Source organism: Procambarus clarkii, chromosome 7 (genome assembly GCF_040958095.1).
Source record: "Procambarus clarkii isolate CNS0578487 chromosome 7, FALCON_Pclarkii_2.0, whole genome shotgun sequence".
In the NCBI taxonomy this organism is placed as follows: Eukaryota; Metazoa; Arthropoda; class Malacostraca; order Decapoda; family Cambaridae; genus Procambarus; species Procambarus clarkii.
Genome location: NC_091156.1, coordinates 19,604,069 through 19,624,308, shown reverse-complemented (window position 1 = coordinate 19,624,308; position 20,240 = coordinate 19,604,069). Strand labels below are relative to the sequence as shown.

The following is a 20,240-nucleotide window of genomic DNA, read 5'->3' as shown; positions in this document are numbered from 1 at the left end:
ATTATGTGAGTGCAGACTCTTGGTGGATTACGTGAGTGCAGACTCTTGGTGGATTACGTGAGTGCAGACTCTTGGTGGATTACGTGAGTGCAGATTCTTGGTGGATTACGTGAGTGCAGACTCTTGGTGGATTACGTCAGTGCATACTCTTAGTGGATTACGTGAGTGCATACTCTTAGTGGATTACGTGAGTGTAGACTATTGGTGGGTTACGTGACAATAGACTCTTGGTGGATTATGTGAATGCAGACTCTTGGTGGATTATGTTGAGTTCAGACTCTAAGTGGATTACGATTGGTGGATTACGTGAGTGTAGACTCTTGGTGGATTACGAGAGAGCAGACTGCTTTATTGTGATGGTCCAGTATGAAGTGTGATGGTACTGGTTCTATGTGATGCCCCAGTATGTAGTGTGATGGTACTGGTTCTATGTGATGCCCCAGTATGTAGTGTGATGGTACTGGTGCTATGTGATGGTCCAGTATGTAGTGTGATGGTACTGGTTCTAGGTGATGCCCCAGTATGTAGTGTGATGGTACTGGTTGCATGTGATGCTCCAGTATGTAGTGTGATGGTACTGGTTGCATGTGATGGCCCAGTATGTAGTGTGATGGTACTGGTGCTATGTGATGGCCCAGTATGTAGTGTGATGGTACTGGTTCTAGGTGATGCCCCAGTATGTAGTGTGATGGTACTGGTGCTATGTGATGCTCCAGTATGTAGTGTGATGGTACTGGTTCTAGGTGATGCCCCAGTATGTAGTGTGATGGTCCTGGTTCTAGGTGATGCCCCAGTATGTAGTGTGATGGTACTGGTTCTATGTGATGCCCCAGTATGTAGTGTGATGGTACTGGTGCTATGTGATGCTCCAGTATGTAGTGTGATGGTACTGGTTCTAGGTGATGCCCCAGTATGTAGTGTGATGGTCCTGGTTCTAGGTGATGCCCCAGTATGTAGTGTGATGGTACTGGTTCTAGGTGATGCCCCAGTATGAAGTGTGATAGTACTGGTTCTAGGTGATGCCCCAGTATGTAGTGTGATGGTACTGGTTGCATGTGATGCCCCAGTATGTAGTGTGATGGTACTGTTTCTATGTGAATCTTTACTATGTAGTGCAGAAGATGTAATGAATGGAGGGAGAGTTATTAGCTGCCCGTTCTCTGGGTAAAGTGATCTCATTGAGACACGTCCCATACCACCTGGATAGTTACCTAGATATTGGTGATGGTCTGATACGGTTCCAGTAATAGTCTACCTGTTAACTGGCAAGTGAACCTTTGCTCTAAACAGAAAATATTCTGAAGTTATAACTTTTTGCATTATAAATCGATGGTTTATAGTGTAAAAAGTTTATGCTAAACTCGTTTTTTATTTATGCTTCAAAGTCTTTTTTTTAATGTGATATTTTAGGGGAAGCTCAAATAGATTTCGAATTTCATACTAAACATGCTTGAAAATAATACACTGTTATGTATTAACCTAATGTAATGTAACCTAACCTATCCATGGGTACTTAGTACATAAAAGCACTAATTAAGTAGTAGTTTTCTAGTGATTACCACTAAGACACAGACATCCTGAGGACAGGTTGATTAGTGCTTATATTTGCAATCTTTATTACTTTGCTTTACTTGTGGGCCCCTGAACCTCAATGAAGAAAAAACTAATATATAAAAAAAAATCACAGCTAGCCAAATAACCTAATTACAAAATATTGTAATATTGACATTATTAAGTATATAGCAGAGGACCTGTGGTTAAATGTAGAGAGGAGAAGTAGGGAATATTATGACGTAGGGACCTGACGGCTGAGTAGACAGCGCTGGGGATTCGTAGTCCTAAGGTTGCGGGTTCGATTCCCAGCTAAGGCAGAGACACGTGGGCAGAGTTTCTTTCACTCTGATACTCCTGTGCACCTAGCAGTAAATAGATACCTAGGAGTTTGACAGCTGCTACGGGCTGCTTCCTGGGGATGTGTAACAAAAAGGGAGGCCTGGTCGAGGACCGGGCCGCGGGGACGCTGAGCCCTAAAATCATCTCAAGATAACCTCAAGATGCTCGTGCTGATAAGTGGGAAGGTGAGGATGACGGTAATTAGGGGAATTATGACAAAGAAGAGTATGAGGATAATGTTGATGATAATGATAATTCTGAAAAAATAATGACAATGATGATAGAGATGATGATGATGACGCAGATAATGATAATTACGATAATGATAATTATAATGACTATAATTGTTATTATGCTAATGATAATAATGAACCAGATTATGATAAATATGATAATTATATATAATGATACTTTCCATAATATGTGGATTACGATAATTGCTACAATTATGAAAATTGCTATAATTATGAAAATTATTATATATATATATGATAATGGTAATGTCGTTTAAGATAATAATTATATATTACACTGATAATTTGATAAGTAACCAAAATGATAACCCTAATCTATAAATCCCAACTTCAGGTTTGTAACTAATACCGCTGAGAACGAAAAATAAATCCATTGACGCTGTGCCTCTGTGCTGCCGTGACAATCCACAGAAAGGTTTATTATCAGTAATGTCATGATAACGTTTGTGTCATGGGTATGACAGCAGACACTCACCATATGATTCATAAAGTTGGTGGCAAAGAGGAAGTCTGCCCACCAGTACTGCTGACAGATCTCCACGACGGTCCGCTCAATGTGCATGGCAAGGGGCCCGAACACCAGGAACCTTGCCAGCGTGGCCATCACGGCACCAGTCAAGGCTATGGGTGGCGCTAACCTATTGCACAACAACACAAACCATCATATAAGAATGAATCAATCAATCAATTAATCAATGTGTGTTCAAAAGAATGGTGAGTACCAAGAAATAAGAATAATTTACAATTGTAGGCACAGAAGTTACACAATCTATAAAATATTTTGTACGCAAAGCGTTTCCGGTAAAGGCATTAAAATAGACACCAAAAATTAGCTGAATGTGTGAGGGGTAAAACACTATATGCTAAGGGAGAAGTAAACTACGAAAATCAGAACGTTTGTGGAAAATAACAAATGAGTACAAAAAAGGTACCACTTAAGGAAGGTAAGCATAGACTATTTCAATATGGAGTTAGTAGTTGAAGCAATAGTACAGTAGTTGATTTACATTAATAACACAATGGAAATACAAGGTGTAGTTTAGAAAAACAACTGGACTCATATATATATATATATATATATATATATATATATATATATATATATATATATATATATATATATATATATATATATAATATGTGTGTAAATCACCTTGATTTACCACAAGAAATTAACACGTGATGAACAATGTAACAATGTCAGACCACGAAGGAATGATTAAGACAGAAAATTCCTTAAGTACTTTCGTATTTAATAATACATCTTCAGAAGGATGGACATTCAGTTCAGTGATAGTGAATGTATAGGCAGGAATGGAGAGAGGTGAGGTGAAAAAGAATGCATTTGTTCACAAACATAGAAGGGAACTGCAGAAGGCTCAATGACCCATATATTTGATTTGTAGGAATCATTAATGAGATATTAATGAGAGAAGGAGATATTAATCAGATAATATTGTGATAAGTGTGTATTAATGATCTTACTCAAATAGTTTTTGAATTGATCAATCAAAAATATATCCAAATTATACAGACCACTACTAATGTTCAATTTGTATGGATCTGTAATCTGTATTAAAGCAGATTCACAAATACTATGCCCAGATTCACTAATACAATGCCCAGATTCACTAATACTATGCCCAGATTCACTAATACTATGCCCAGATTCACTAATACTATGCCCAGATTCACTAATACTATGCCCAGATTCACTAATACTATGCCCAGATTCACTACTGGAAATGCTTTTACAATTTGTCAGTAAATTCCTTTGTCAGAAAGTTATCGCCAAAGTGATCGGGAGAAGTCTTCTTCAATAACGAGGTGTAAAAGTATTTTCAATAGAAACGTTATTGAATCTGCTTTAATACAGATTACAAAACCATACAATTTGAGCATTAGTAATGCTCTGTATAATTTGGATCCATTTTTGATTGATCACTTAAAAGACGATTTGAATAAGATCATTAATACACAGTTATCTCAATGATATCTTATTATTATCTCCTTATGAAGACTAAACCATACACCAGAAGATGAGGAGATGACGACGTTTCTTTTCCTAAAAAAGTTTCCATCACTAGTACCACTGTGCTCTGCCTTCATATCTGAACTAAAAAATCTCACTAATACCCTTCGACCTCTTGACATAAAACTTGCCTTTAGACAAACGAACTCTTTTTCTAGTAATCTAGTTCACACTGCTCCTCCTGCTTCTAATGCCGCTGGTGTCTACTCTATTTCCTGTTCGTCTTGTCCTCTCCAATACTTTGGGGAAACTGACCGTTCACTGAATGACAGACTTAAGGAACACAAAAGAAGTATTAAGTCTGTAGACACAAACAATACTCTCTTCTGTCATGTCAGGGATTCTAGTCATCCTATTGATGGGTCTTCTAAAATGGTCTTTCCTGCCTCTACTCTACACAGACGTCGTCTTCTTGAATCGGTTCTGATGCACAACGTACCCAACATGAACCTTAGTCTTGGCTTTGTTGCTGTTGACTCTTTCCTTTCACAATACATACTCAAATATTGTAAACTTTCGAACAATCGTGACCTAACATAAGCCTACCAGTCATTTTTCTCTTTCTCCTTTTATTCTTACGTTCCTATTATTATATCCATTATAACCCCCACCCTTTCTTACACCCTCATTATTACACCCTTCCCATCCGGACCTTTCAGCTTGCTTTTACCTTCCTCTAGGAATTTCCTTTCCCTCAACTCTCTCCACCATTCTCTAAAACAACAACAACTTCGAGAAGGAAGGATAGAGAACGTGTACATCCTACCTGATGACTCGGTGAACGTAGTACATCCTACCTGATGACACGGTGAACGTAGTACATCCTACCTGATGACACGGTGAACGTAGTACATCCTACCTGATGACACGGTGAACGTAGTACATCCTACCTGATGACGCGGTGAACGTAGTACATCCTACCTGATGACACGGTGAACGTAGTACATCCTACCTGATGACACGGTGAACATAGTACATCCTACCTGATGACACGGTGAACGTAGTACATCCTACCTGATGACGCGGTGAACGTAGTACATGATCCAGTTGATCCTGCCTACTCTGCTGAACTCCTTCAGAACTCCATAAGTCACCAGGAAGCCGCTGATGAAGAAGAAAGTGTCGACACTGAAGCCGGCGTTGTCGACCGTCTCGTCGAGCACGTCATCTGTCACCTACACCGACACACACACAACATAAACCACAATGTCATTATCCCGACCCACACACACACACACATATGACACTAAATTAAAGTGAGGACATTTTGACCCCGCCAGAACCTTTATCCAGTCACCTGGATAAGGGTCACCTTATCCAGGTGACTGGATAGGTGACTGGATAAGGTGACTGGATAAGGGTCCAAGTCTCGATAAAAGGTCTGGATAAAGTCACCTGGACCCTTATACAATCACTTATCTTCTGGAGCCTTATCCAGACCTGGATCTTCCTGGTCTAGGATGGCCAGTGCTGTCGGGAGTTGGGTTAAGGGTCACACGACTTCTAACCATTTTGTATAGTCAGTGTGGTCTAGCGGTATAGTACTGAATACGCTAAGGTGCATGGAGCCCTGGCTGTCTGGGTTCGAATCCTTCAGGGGCGAGGAGTTTTCAGTTGCATATTGGCTTGAGGGATCATTCAAGCTTGTTCCCATTTGTGTGGCTCACGTGGCCCCACCAAGTGAGGTGATTCTCACGACTACCAAGATTTTTGTACAGTGTGGTCTAGTGGATATGGCCCTAGGTACGCCAAGGTGTATAGTGCCCCTGGCTGTCTGGGTTCAAATCCTTCTGGGGTGTGGAATTTTCACACACACACACACACATATATATGAGGGATAGAAGCCCTAAACCAGAAAATAATAAATACAGAATATGCGGTCATATTCAATGAAACATGTTTGAAAGAAAACCTGCTGCCAGTATACACCAATATATATATATATATATATATATATATATATATATATATATATATATATATATATATATATATATATATATATATATACAACTTGCCTAAACACACAAGTGAAGTTATACAACTTTAGAACACTTTCCCACCAGGAGACTCGAACCCTAGCCAGCACAGAAGCCTTCCAGCAACTGGCATAACAGGTACGCCTTTAACCCACTGCACCACGCTAGACCCTTAAAAGAGATGGTAATTTCGGGGTATTTAAACACTCCAAAGATTACCACCTCCCAAGGGCAACTAGAGCAAGTGAGGGGTCACTTACGTTTTTAATCAAGTCCCTGTTAATATGGGAGAACACTGTGTCTATGCTTGATGCGCAACTTGCCTAAACACGCAAGTGAAGTTATACAACTTTAGAAAGTGTTCTAAAGTTGTATAACTTCACTTGTGTGTTTAGGCAAGTTGTGCACCAAGCATAGACACAGTGTTCTCCCATATTAACAGGGACTTGATGAAAAACGTAAGTGACCCCTCACTTGCTCTAGTTGCCCTTGGGAGGTGGTAATCTTTGGGGTGTTTAAATACCCCAAAATTACCATCTCTTTTAAGGGTCTAGCGTGGTGCAGTGGGTTAAAGTAAACCTGTTATGCCAGTTGCTGGAAGGCTTCTGTGCTGGCTAGGGTTCGAGTCTCCTGGTGGGAAAGTGTTCTAAAGTTGTGTGTGTATATATATATATATATATATATATATATATATATATATATATATATATATATATATATATATATATATATATATATATATACATATATATATATATATATACATATATATATATATATATATATATATATATATATATATATATATATATATATATATATATATATATATATATATATGTATATATATATATGTATATATATATATATGTATATATATATATATGTATATATATATATATATATATATATATATATATATATATATATATATATATATATATATATATATATATACCCATATATACATACTAGCAGTATCCGGCCACGTGTTGCTGTGGTTTAGCAACGCGTGTGCATTATTGCTCCAGATGGACATAGTCGCCCTTCAAGAGACACGTCTGCCCGCAACCAGCAGCATATGGGAGAAAGACTTTACCTTCTTCTGGCAGGGTAAACCACTAGAAGAGGTAAGGAGTCATAGCATTGGCTTCGACATCAGGAACAGGTTGTTAGGGTGCATAGTACCGCCCATGGAGGGGTTTGCAAGGATCATCAAACTTCAGCTTCATACAGCAGCAGGAATGCTCAGCCTCATCACTGCCTACGCTCCAACACTGATCTCCTCTACCGAAGCGAAGGACGAGTTCTATTATGACCTCGGCCTAGCTCTCAGAGACATACCTCAACAAGAGCCAGTCTTCCTCCTGGGAGACTTTAACGCAAGAGTTGGTTCTGATCACAGCTCTTGGCCTTCCTGCCTGGGCCAGTTTGGATTTGAGAAGATGAATGATTGGGCAGCGCCTCCTGGAGTTCTGCTGTCTTCATGATCTCTGCATCACCAATTCCTTCTTCGACACCAAGCCCCAGCACAAGGTTTCCTGGAGACACCCCAGATCTAAGCATTGGCACCAACTCGACCTGGTGGTTACGGGGCATTGCAATCTGAGAAGCATCAAACTTCCAGGGCGCAGATTGCGACACGGACCACTCGCTCATCGTTTGCAACGGGCTCACCATAGCTCGTGCTACTTGGAACTTTTCGTTCCAGGTGGCGAATCTTAAACATCAACATCGTCGTTTGCAGAGTAAAGTTCCAGCCCCGGAAAATCCCCGGAGCAAAGGAGGGAAGACCACGCATTGGCATAAGCAAGACCCGTGACCTTCACAAGGTGGAGAAATTCACTGCGGCGCTGGTAAATGCCCTTCCTGTACCACCCTGCGATAGCGCAAGTGAGAGGTAGTCACATCTCAGGGGCACTATTTTCAACATTGCCATGTCCACCTTCGGTAAGAGGCAGAACTAGTCAGCAGATTGGTTCGAAGCCAGTGCAGAGGAACAGTTACCCCTCATAGAGGAGATGATCTCTCTCATCCTACAAGAACCTGCCCTCAGAAAGGAACCTACAGGCCCTCCATACTGCCCGCAGTAGAGTTCAACAAGCTACGAGGCGCTGTGCTAACGATTACTGGCTCCGACTCTGTTCCAGCTTCCAGACTGCGGCCACTGTCGGCAACGTAAGAGGCATGTTCGAAGGGATCAAACAGGCAACAGGCCCTACACAAAACAGGACGGCTTTTTCGAAGTCAGCCACTGGAGAGATTAAAGACCGTGATCAACAGATGAATCGCTGGGTGGAACTTTACTCCGAACTCTACTCCAGAGAAAACTTGGTCAGCGTAGAGGCCTTGGATGCAATCGAGTGCCTGCCCATCATGGAAGAACTTGACTTTGAACCGACTGTGGAAGAAGTTGAGAAAGCACTGGATTCCATTTCCTCAGGAAAGGCCTCATGAGACGAAAGGATTCCGCCTGAAGTTCTCAAGTGCGCTCGTGGAACACATAAAACTGAGCTTCATGAACTGTGCCAGTGCTGGAGGGAGAGCTTAGTGCCACAAGACATGAGAGAGGCAAACATCATCACTCTCTACAAAAATAAAGGTGACAGAAGTGATGACAACAACTATCGCGGCATCTCCCTCCTCAGCGTCGTCGGCAAACTCTTCGCCAGGGTCGTCTTGGTCTGGCTTTAGATTCTTACTGAGTCACAGTGCGGTTTCCGAGCAGAGAAGTCGACCACTGACATGATGTTCTCCTTGAGACAGCTTCAAGAAAAGTGCAGGGAGCAGAGAAAAAGCCTTGTACATCGCCTTAATTGACCCTACAAAGGCCATCGACCTTGTGAGTAGGGACGGACCCTTCAAGATCTTGGCCAAAATGGGCTGCCTATCCACCCTACTCAGCATGATACAATCGTTCCACAAGGACATGAAGGGGACAGTCGTGTATGACGGCTCAACTTCTGAACCATTCAACATCAACAGTGGTGTTAAACAGGGGTGTGTTCTTGCTCCAACCCTGTTCGGCATCTTCTTCACGTTCCTCGTCAAGCATGCCTTTGGAACAACCCCAGAGAGCATCTATCTCCGTACAAGATGTGATGGAAAGCTCTATAATCTATCCAGACTCCGAGCAAAGACGAAAGTACAGATGCGAATCCTAAGGGAGTTCCTCTTCGCCGACGACGCAGCGATCACCACACACACACACAGCACAAGGCCTGCAGCAGCTACTCGACTGCTTTGCCGCAGCCTGTTCCGCATTCAGCTTGACAATCAGCCTGAAGAAGACACAGGTGATGGGACATGACATCAATGAGCTACCCTGTATAAACATAGCAGACTATGTGCTGGAGGCAGTTCACGAGTTTGTGTACCTGGGCTCCACAATCTCAGACACCCTTTCCCTGGACACTGAACTCAACAGGCGTATCGGGAAGGCCGCAACAACATTGACAACGACTAGGGAACACTGAAAACGACCAGCGAACACTGACAAAGACTAGGGTACACCATCAACGACCAGCGAACACCACCAACGACCAGCGAACACTACCAATGACTAGCGAACACCACCAACGACCATCGAACACTACCAACGACTAACGAACACTACCAACGACTAACGAACACTACCAACGGCTAGCGAACACTTCCTACGACTAGCGAACACTACCAACGACCAGCGAACACTACCAACGACTAGCGAACACTACCAACGACTAGCGAACACTACCAACGACTAGCGAACACCACCAACGGCTAGCGAACACTTCCAACGACTACCGAACACCACCAACGACTAGCGAACACTACCAAGAACTAGCGAACACTTCCAACGACTAGCAAACACCATCAACGACTAGCGAACACTACCAACGGTTAGCGAATACTACCGAAGACTATCGAACACTACCAACGACTAGCGAACACTACCAACGACCAGCGAACACTACCAACGACCAGCGAACACTACCAACGACCAGCGAACACTACCAACGACTAACGAACACTACCAACGACCAGCGAACACTACCAACGACTAGCGAACACTACCAACGACCAGCGAACACTTTCAACGACTAGCGAACACTACTAACGACCAGCGAACACTACCAACGACCAGCGAACACTGCCAACGACCAGCGAACACTACCAACGACCAGCGAACACTACCAACGACTAACGAACACTACCAACGACCAGCGAACACTACCAACGACCAGCGAACACTACCAACGACCAGCGAACACTACCAACGACTAACGAACACTACCAACGACCAGCGAACACTACCAACGACTAGCGAACACTACCAACGACCAGCGAACACTTTCAACGACCAGCGAACACTACCAACGACCAGCGAACACTACCAACGACCAGCGAACACTACCAACGACCAGCGAACACTACCAACGACTAACGAACACTACCAACGACCAGCGAACACTACCAACGACTAGCGAACACTACCAACGACCAGCGAACACTTTCAACGACTAGCGAACACTACTAACGACCAGCGAACACTACCAACGACCAGCGAACACTACCAACGACTAGCGAACACTACCAACGACCAGCGAACACTTTCAACGACCAGCGAACACTACCAACGACCAGCGAACACTACCAACGACCAGCGAACACTACCAACGACCAGCGAACACTACCAACGACCAGCGAACACTACCAACGACCCGCGAACACTACCAACGACCAGCGAACACTACCAACGACCAGCGAACAATACCAACGACCAGCGAACACTACCAACGACCAGCGAACACTACCAACGACCAGCGAACACTACCAACGACCAGCGAACACTACCAACGACCAGCGAACACTACCAACGACCAGCGAACACTACCAACGACCCGCGAACACTACCAACGACCAGCGAACACTACCAACGACTAGCGAACACTACCAACGACCAGCGAACACTTTCAACGACCAGCGAACACTACCAACGACCCGCGAACACTACCAACGACCAGCGAACACTACCAACGACCAGCGAACACTACCAACGACCAGCGAACACTACCAACGACCCGCGAACACTACCAACGACCAGCGAACACTACCAACGACCAGCGAACACTACCAACGACCAGCGAACACTTTCAACGACCAGCGAACACTACCAACGACCCGCGAACACTACCAACGACCAGCGAACACTACCAACGACCAGCGAACACTACCAACGACCAGCGAACACTACCAACGACCCGCGAACACTACCAACGACCCGCGAACACTACCAACGACCAGCGAACACTACCAACGACCAGCGAACACTACCAACGACCAGCGAACACTTTCAACGACCAGCGAACACTACCAACGACCCGCGAACACTACCAACGACCAGCGAACACTACCAACGACCAGCGAACACTACCAACGACCAGCGAACACTACCAACGACCAGCGAACACTACCAACGACCCGCGAACACTACCAACGACCAGCGAACACTACCAACGACCAGCGAACACTACCAACGACCAGCGAACACTACCAACGACCAGCGAACACTACCAACGACCCGCGAACACTACCAACGACCAGCGAACACTACCAACGACTAGCGAACACTACCAACGACCAGCGAACACTTTCAACGACCAGCGAACACTACCAACGACCCGCGAACAATACCAGCGAACACTACCAACGACCAGCGAACACTACCAACGACCAGCGAACACTACCAACGACCAGCGAACACTTTCAACGACCAGCGAACACTACCAACGACCCGCGAACACTACCAACGACCAGCGAACACTACCAACGACCAGCGAACACTACCAACGACCAGCGAACACTACCAACGATTAGCGAACACTACCAACGACCCGCGAACACTACCAACGACCAGCGAACACTACCAACGACTAGCGAACACTACCAACGACCAGCGAACACTTTCAACGACCAGCGAACACTACCAACGACCCGCGAACAATACCAGCGAACACTACCAACGACCAGCGAACACTACCAACGACCAGCGAACACTTTCAACGACCAGCGAACACTACCAACGACCCGCGAACAATACCAGCGAACACTACCAACGACCAGCGAACACTACCAACGACCCGCGAACACTACCAACGACCAGCGAACACTACCAACGACCAGCGAACACTACCAACGACCAGAGAACACTACCAACGACCAGCGAACACTACCAACGACCAGCGAACACTACCAACGACCAGCGAACACTACCAACGACCAGCGAACACTACCAACGACCAGCGAACACTACCAACGACCAGCGAACACTACCAACGACCCGCGAACACTACCAACGACCAGCGAACACTACCAACGACCAGCGAACACTACCAACGACCAGCGAACACTACCAACGACCAGCGAACACTACCAACGACCAGCGAACACTACCAACGACCAGCGAACACTACCAACGACCAGCGAACACTACCAACGACCAGCGAACACTACCAACGACCAGCGAACACTACCAACGACCAGCGAACACTAACAAAGACTAAGGAAGACTGGGTATACCAGCACATCACATTAACTCCTCAGCAACACACTACCAGCAACCCTCTTTGACGCTGTAATGACACGACGCTCATACTAATAAATGAGGTGTAAAAATGCCTAATGGCTATACTCACCTCCTGGATTCCTAGTAAGTTAGTGGAGTATGTGTAGAAAAATATATAGCAATGGGCCCACACCACCCAGGTCATGGACATCACCCTGTGGAACAATTACGTGAGGATAAAGTTAATAAAATATTGCGTGCATATTTATTGATACATATTTAATGTGTTCATATTAATGTAATGTATTGAAACTTTCTTGTAGGTCCCCTTGTGAGTATCTGAGCCCAGGGATATCTGCAGCCCTTGCTTTAGATGAGATTAGATGAGATTAGAGACTCATGATTACATGAGACGAGCGTTGTCTCAGCCAGTTCCGTGTTTGACTCAAAATTTTAAAATCTAAATTGGTTCAGTTGACTTTAGCTATTATCCTAGTTTAGTCAAATCTATTTTGCAATTAACTTATTTTATATTTGTGTAAGTACAATACTTAATTTTGATAAATTTTGGTTCCTAATCTATTAAAAATATTGATATGGCCTCGTGAAACAATGTAATATATTAGTTTTTAATTATATTTCCTATACTCCTTATATATACTAATATATATGTCAGCCCGTCCTCCTGAACTGAGAGTACTTACAGTAACTGTTTGGTGGAAGTACCAATATGTAGTGATGAACCACCAAAGAGTACCAATATGTAGTGATGAACCCCTGAAGAGTACCAATATGTAGTGATGAACCACCAAAAAGTACCAATATGTAGTGATGAACCACCAAAAAGTACCAATATGTAGTGATGAACCACCATAGAGTACCAATATGTAGTGATGAACCACCATAGAGTACCAATATGTTGTGATGAACCACCAAAAAGTACCAATATGTAGTGATGAACCACCAAAGAGTACCAATATGTAGTGATGAACCACCAAAGAGTACCAATATGTAGTAATGAACCACCAACCAGTACCAATATATCGTGATGAACCACCAAAAAGTACCAATATGTAGTGATGAACCACCAAAGAGTACCAATATGTAGTGATGAACCACCAAAGAGTACCAATATGTAGTGATGGACCACCATAGAGTACCAATATGTAGTGATGAACCCCTGAAGAGTACCAATATGTAGTGATGAACCACCAAAAATACCAATATGTAGTGATGAACCACCAAAAAGTACCAATATGTAGCGATGAACCACCATTGAGTACCAATATGTAGTGATGAACCACCATAGAGTACCAATATGTAGTGATGAACCACCAACCAGTACCAATATATCGTGATGAACCACCAAAAAGTACCAATATGTAGTGATGAACCACCAAAGAGTACCAATATGTAGTGATGAACCACCATAGAGTACCAATATGTTGTGATGAACCACCATAGAGTACCAATATATAGTGATGAACCACCAAAGAGTACGAATATGTTGTGATGAACCACCATAGAGTACCAATATATAGTGATGAACCACCATAGAGTACCAATATGTTGTGATGAACCACCATAGAGTACCAATATGTCGTGATGAACCACCAAAAAGTACCAATATGTTGTGATGAACCTCCAACGAGTACCAATATGTAGAGATGAACCACTTATGAGTACCAATATGTAGTGAAGAACCACTAAAGAGTACCAATATATAGTGATGAACCACCAAAAGTTCACTTTCTGAACATTTACTTCTATAGAGTCCGGATTATATATAGCTAAAAAACAAACTTAACCACATTTAGGCCTAGTATAGCACACATGTATCATATTAGGCCTAAGATAGCGTGCAATAAGCCCAAGATAGCCAGGACGGGTTGGGTTACATATCTATGTGGCGTTTGAAGCTTCCCATTGGTCCAAATTCGGTAATGCAAAAGTCCTGGCGGGCCAACACTACACATTGGTACTTTCCACCTGACAAGTACTCTAAGTAGTGTTGTTTTTGGAGGAAGGAATGTGTATAGTGGCCTAGAAGTGGTCCCAACAGAGGGGAGACCTGGAAGTGGTCCCAGCAGAGGGGGAGACCAGGAAGTGGTCCCAGCAGAGGGGAGACCAGGAAGTGGTCCCAGCAGAGGGGGAGACCAGGAAGTGGTCCCAGCAGAGAGGAGACCTGGAAGTGGTCCCAGCAGAGGGGGAGACCAGGAAGTGGTCCCAGCAGAGGGGAGACCTGGAAGTGGTCCCAGCAGAGGGGAGACCTGGAAGTGGTCCCAGCAGAGGGGAGACCTGGAAGTGGTCCCAGCAGAGAGGAGACCTGGAAGTGGTCCCAGCAGAGGGGAGACCTGGAAGTGGTCCCAGCAGAGGGGAGACCTGGAAGTGGTCCCAGCAGAGAGGAGACCTGGAAGTGGTCCCAGCAGAGGGGAGACCTGGAAGTGGTCCCAGCAGAGGGGAGACCTGGAAGTGGTCCCAGCAGAGAGGAGACCTGGAAGTGGTCCCAACAGAGGGGAGACCTGGAAGTGGTCCCAGCAGAGAGGAGACCTAGAAGTGGTCCCAGCAGAGGGGAGACCTGGAAGTGGTCCCAGCAGAGAGGAGACCTAGAAGTGGTCCCAGCAGAGGGGAGACCTGGAAGTGGTCCCAGCAGAGGGGAGACCTGGACCTTCACCTTGTGTGTCCCATGTATCTAGTACTGTGCACCTTGTGTGTCTCATGTATCATGTACTGTGTACCTTGTGTGTCTCATGTGTCTTGTACCGTGCACCGTGTGTGTCCCATGTATCATGTACCGTGTACCGTGTGTGTCTCATGTATCATGTACTGTGCACCTTACCGTGAGGACACGTACTGTGCTTTACAGTCTCTCATCATCACCAGCGACATATTCTCACCTCATTCCATGAAGGCAGGAAATTACTTCAGGATTTTTCTTATTACTGATGGCAAATATTTTCTTGATGTTGGTGTAGGCTGAGAAGGCCAGCAGGAACCGCCAAGGACCTGCAGAGTGGACCAAAGTTAACCAAAGTGGACCAAAGTAGACCAAAGAGGACCAAAGTGGACCAAAGAGGACCAAAGTGGACCAAAGTGGACCAAAGTGGACTCAAGGGATCACACAACACTTAAATTTAGATTGAATATTAGATATGAATCCTTATTTCCCAGCTGCTGAGGACAGGAAGTCCGTCAGGGTTCTGGTAGGCCCTTCCCCCTCTTTGTCCAACTTCAGACCCTCTGCAGGTTGCAATCTATAACAGTTGTCTAGCTCACGAGTACCCATTTACTGCTAGGTGATTAGCAAGGTATCAAAGTGCAAGAACACGTGCCCAATCGCCTTTCTTTAGAGGCGAGAACCGTACCCGGGACCTTTCGGTTGTGAGCAGACCACGCTGACTACTGTGCTAAATCATGAATAATCTTGCAAGGAGCATTAGTTGACAAGTATGAGTCTTGAAGGAGCATTAGTTGACAAGTATGAGTCTTGAAGGAGCATTAGTTGACAAGTATGAGTCTTGAAGGAGCATTAGTTGACAAGTATGAGTCTTGAAGGAGCATTAATTGACAAGTATGAGTCTTGAAGGAGCATTAGTTGACAAGTATGAGTCTTGAAGGAGCATTAGTTGACAAGTATGAGTCTTGAAGGAGCATTAGTTGACAAGTATGAGTCTTGAAGGAGCATTAGTTGACAAGTATGAGTCTTGAAGGAGCATTAGTTGACAAGTATGAGTCTTGAAGGAGCATTAGTTGACAAGTATGAGTCTTGAAGGAGCATTAGTTGACAAGTATGAGTCTTGAAGGAGCATTAGTTGACAAGTATGAGGGAGCTGTCAACAAGTATGAGGGAGCTGTCACCTTGCAGGGTTAGAGAAGTAGCTCTGGCCGGAGGTATAAGTACTCAAGGGATATTTATCACGAGGGAACAAACCAAAGCAAATCTGTGTTGTTACAGAATGTTTATCATATGAGAGTTGTCTTCTTCGTGCGAGTTATGACGACCCAACCTAACTACTTCCGACTGGACACGCTCAGGTCACGCCTTTAAGTGTTAAGGTACCTCTATTACGATTTTAAACATGCTGCAGTATTTATGCACATCTATATTGGAATATCATTATATACACCTGTATTGTATTATTATTATAATATTAAATGCTATAATTCATGAAGTGTTGAGTGAGTGTTTAACTGTTCATTTCGCGCGACCGGCCGCTGGCACTATCCCCAGCCCCTTGCCTGAGTGTCTGTCAGAGCAACTAACCTGTGTTGTGGTTGGTAACTTTTGTTTCAGTTGAATGTGTGTATATATACATTATGATTGTATATATCATTATGATTGATTATTTTGTATAGTTGAACATCTGTGTATGTTCCCGAGTTGTGTAAATTACTTATGAGTATTTTATGTTTTCTTTTCGTTACTCTGAGAGGGGTTATTTACTTATTTATTTATTTATTTATTTATTTATTTATTTATTTATTTATTTATTTATTTATTTATTTATTTATTTATTTATTTATTTCTATGTAAGAAGGTACATTTGGTTTGGGAGAATACATAGTATGATAATTACAAGTTGACCAGACCACACACTAAAAGGTGAAGAGACGACGACTTTCGGTCCGTCCTGGACCATTCTCAAGTCGATTGTGATTCATGACAATCGACTTGAGAATGGTCCAGGACGGACCGAAACGTCGTCGTCCATTCACCGTCTAGTGTGTGGTCTGGTCAACTTACTTTAGCCACGTTATTGTGACTCGTCGCCTGCATATGGTAATTACAATCTTGTAAAGCCACTAGTACGCGCAGCGTTTATATTAATGTACGCTGTTGGTATTGTTAGTTGACCTGTGGTGGGCAGCCTGGAGCCGTCTCACTGGTCTCTTAGATGTTGAAGGGATCACACGTGTTGTGTGTGCTCTCTGAGTAATTATTTAGCAGGAATGTTTGTATATCTATTGTCTTCTTACCAGTAAGGCAAGAAGTATGGATCAGAGTTAAATAAGCGTTATCACTAAATTCTTAAATTGTAACTCTTTTGGTGAAGTGATTTATATTTTTAGTGCCGTTTTGGGGACTGTTTCCTGTCATATTTTGATGCCCGTGTGGACTTTAACTCTGGGGAGGAGATTCAGGACTTAATCAAATTTCAGTTATTGAGAACTTTAATTTTTGAGATGAGATTCCTGACTCTGCCAGATTATTGAGGCATTGTGAACGCTAACTTCAGTAGAGAGTTTCTTGACTTTGTCATATTTTCATTGTGGACTGATATGTCATCTTTGTTTAGTGACATCTAGCTGCTGTACTCACCTAGTTGTACTCGCCTAGTTGTGCTTGCGGGGGTTGAGCTCTGACTCTTTGATCCCGCCTCTCAAATGTCAATCAACTGATGTACAGGTTCCTGAGCCTATTTGGTTCTATCACTTGAAACTGTGTATGGAGTCAGCCTCCACCATATCACTGCCTAATGCATTCCATTTGTCTACTACTCTGACACTAATAAAGTTTTTTCTAATGTCTCTATAGCTCATTTGAGCACTCAATTTCGACCTGTGTCTCCTAGAGTGTCTTCCCCTTGAGTTAAATAGTCTGTCTTTATCTACCCTAGCAATTCCTCTGGAATCTTGTATGTGGTGATCATGTCTCCTCTAACTTTTCTGTCTTCCAATGACTGGAGGTTTAATTCCTGTAGTTTCTCCTCGTAGAACATACCCCTCATTTCGGGTACTAGTCTGGTGGCAAACCTTTGAACTTTTTCCAGTCCTTGACTAGATATGAACTCCATGCTGGAGTTGCCTACTCCAGGATTGGTTGTACATATGTGGTATACAAAACTCTCAATGATTCTTTACGCAAATTTCTAAAGGTCGTTCTTATTTTTGCCATGTCTGAAAAACCGAAACCATTTACTGGCATTTAATACAATAGGCAGATAATATTGCTGCTGGATTGTACAAATAAATTAACTCATAGAAGACGTGGCACAGTGGAATTTTCCTCCCATAGAAAACGAGATATCATTGCCACATGTCGCTATTAAATTCACCAGCTAATTCTGTTGGGAACATTCTTAATACAGCATTCTTTGGACTGTAAACATCATAAAAACATTTCATCTGCATCAACTTAATTATCAGTACCAAAGTAGGGTGATTGTAGGCCTTCTATCCACTTTGATATAAGGCATCTATAGAACAAGGGATGCGGTCAGAGGGAGGGAGGCCGCAGTAGTCAGCCATTGTTAATTTTATCAACAACGTCTCGAGTGGAGTTCACTTCAAGTTCCACAGAAACTCCCTTGGACGAAGTGTTATGAGAAGTAAAGTGCTTCCATTATCAACACACAGTCATCATCTTCAAAAAGGGAAGTGTCCAACTCGGAAATGTTATGTAGTCATTTCTGGCCAGCAATGTTAGGTAGATAGGAGTATTCCGGTTAGGACACGAATCGAGACACAAACCAAGGTGTAATTGAAGAGGAAGAAGTATTAACTAGTTACCTAGCATCAGTACATGAGTTGAGGCTAGTCACCCACGAGGAGTTATTGACTGGCGTGTTTATCCTTGTCCATAACTGGTTAACTAGGCCCACTACCATACAGATAGAGATAAGCTGTAGTTAATTTAAGTTACCTATGTCGTCTAATAAATGTCTCCTAAGCAATAATTTTTTATTAAAAAATTATATATGTACATAATTTTATAAACCCACATTAATGTGTAAGGAAGCAATTTGTGAGACATTTTAAGAAATACAGTCCACTTTAACCATCACAGTTTGCTATCGAAATAAATATAAATTAACGTTAAATATAAATTATTATATAAATTAATATAAATTAAGTATAAATATTACAGGTCAATTCCCCACAGGCCAACCTGGCTTATGCCGCTGATGTTATCTTCTTGATATGGACTTCAGGGGACAGGTCTGGCGTGATATCAACCCCCAAGTCTTTTTCTCTCTGATACTTGAAGAATTTCATCTCTCAAATGATACCTTGTATCTGGCCTCATGCTCCCTTCACCTATCTTCATTACATTACATTTTCTTGGGTTAAACTCTAACAACCATTTGTTCGACCATTCTTTCAGTTTGCTCAGGTCTTTTGAAGCCTCAAGCAGTCCTCCTCTGTCTTAATTCTTCCCATAATTTTTGCATCGTCAGCAAACATTGAGAGGAATGAGTCTATACCCCTCTGGGAGATCATTTACGTATATCAGAAACAGGATAGGTCCGAGTACAGAGCCCTGTGGGACTCCACTGGTGACTTCACGCCAGTCTGAGGTCTCACCCCCCTCACTATAACTTTCTGTTTCCTATTGCTTAGGTACTCGCTTATCCACTGGAGCGCCCTACCAGTTACTCCTGCCTGTTTCTCCAGCTTATGCACCAGCCTCTTATGGGGTACTGTGTCAAAGGCTTTCTGACAGTCCAAGAAAATGCAGTCCGCCCATCCTTCTCTTTCTTGCTTTATCTTTGTCACCTAATCGTAGAATACTATTAAGCTTGTGAGGCAAGATT

At 43.2% G+C, this 20,240-nt stretch overlaps 1 protein-coding gene across 1 annotated transcript in view; it reads right to left on the bottom strand.

Moving 5' to 3' along the window:
* Positions 1 to 20,240, bottom strand: part of LOC138357210 (nose resistant to fluoxetine protein 6-like) — a 58,346-nt gene that overhangs the window by 18,557 nt on the left and 19,549 nt on the right. Inside the window, exons 7-10 of the mRNA XM_069313870.1 lie at positions 15,603 to 15,711; positions 12,836 to 12,920; positions 5,194 to 5,354; positions 2,623 to 2,785 (exon numbers count right to left, since the gene is read on the bottom strand). Of these exons, the coding sequence (XP_069169971.1) occupies positions 2,623 to 2,785; positions 5,194 to 5,354; positions 12,836 to 12,920; positions 15,603 to 15,711 (518 nt within the window). The remainder of the gene's footprint in view (positions 1 to 2,622; positions 2,786 to 5,193; positions 5,355 to 12,835; positions 12,921 to 15,602; positions 15,712 to 20,240) is intronic.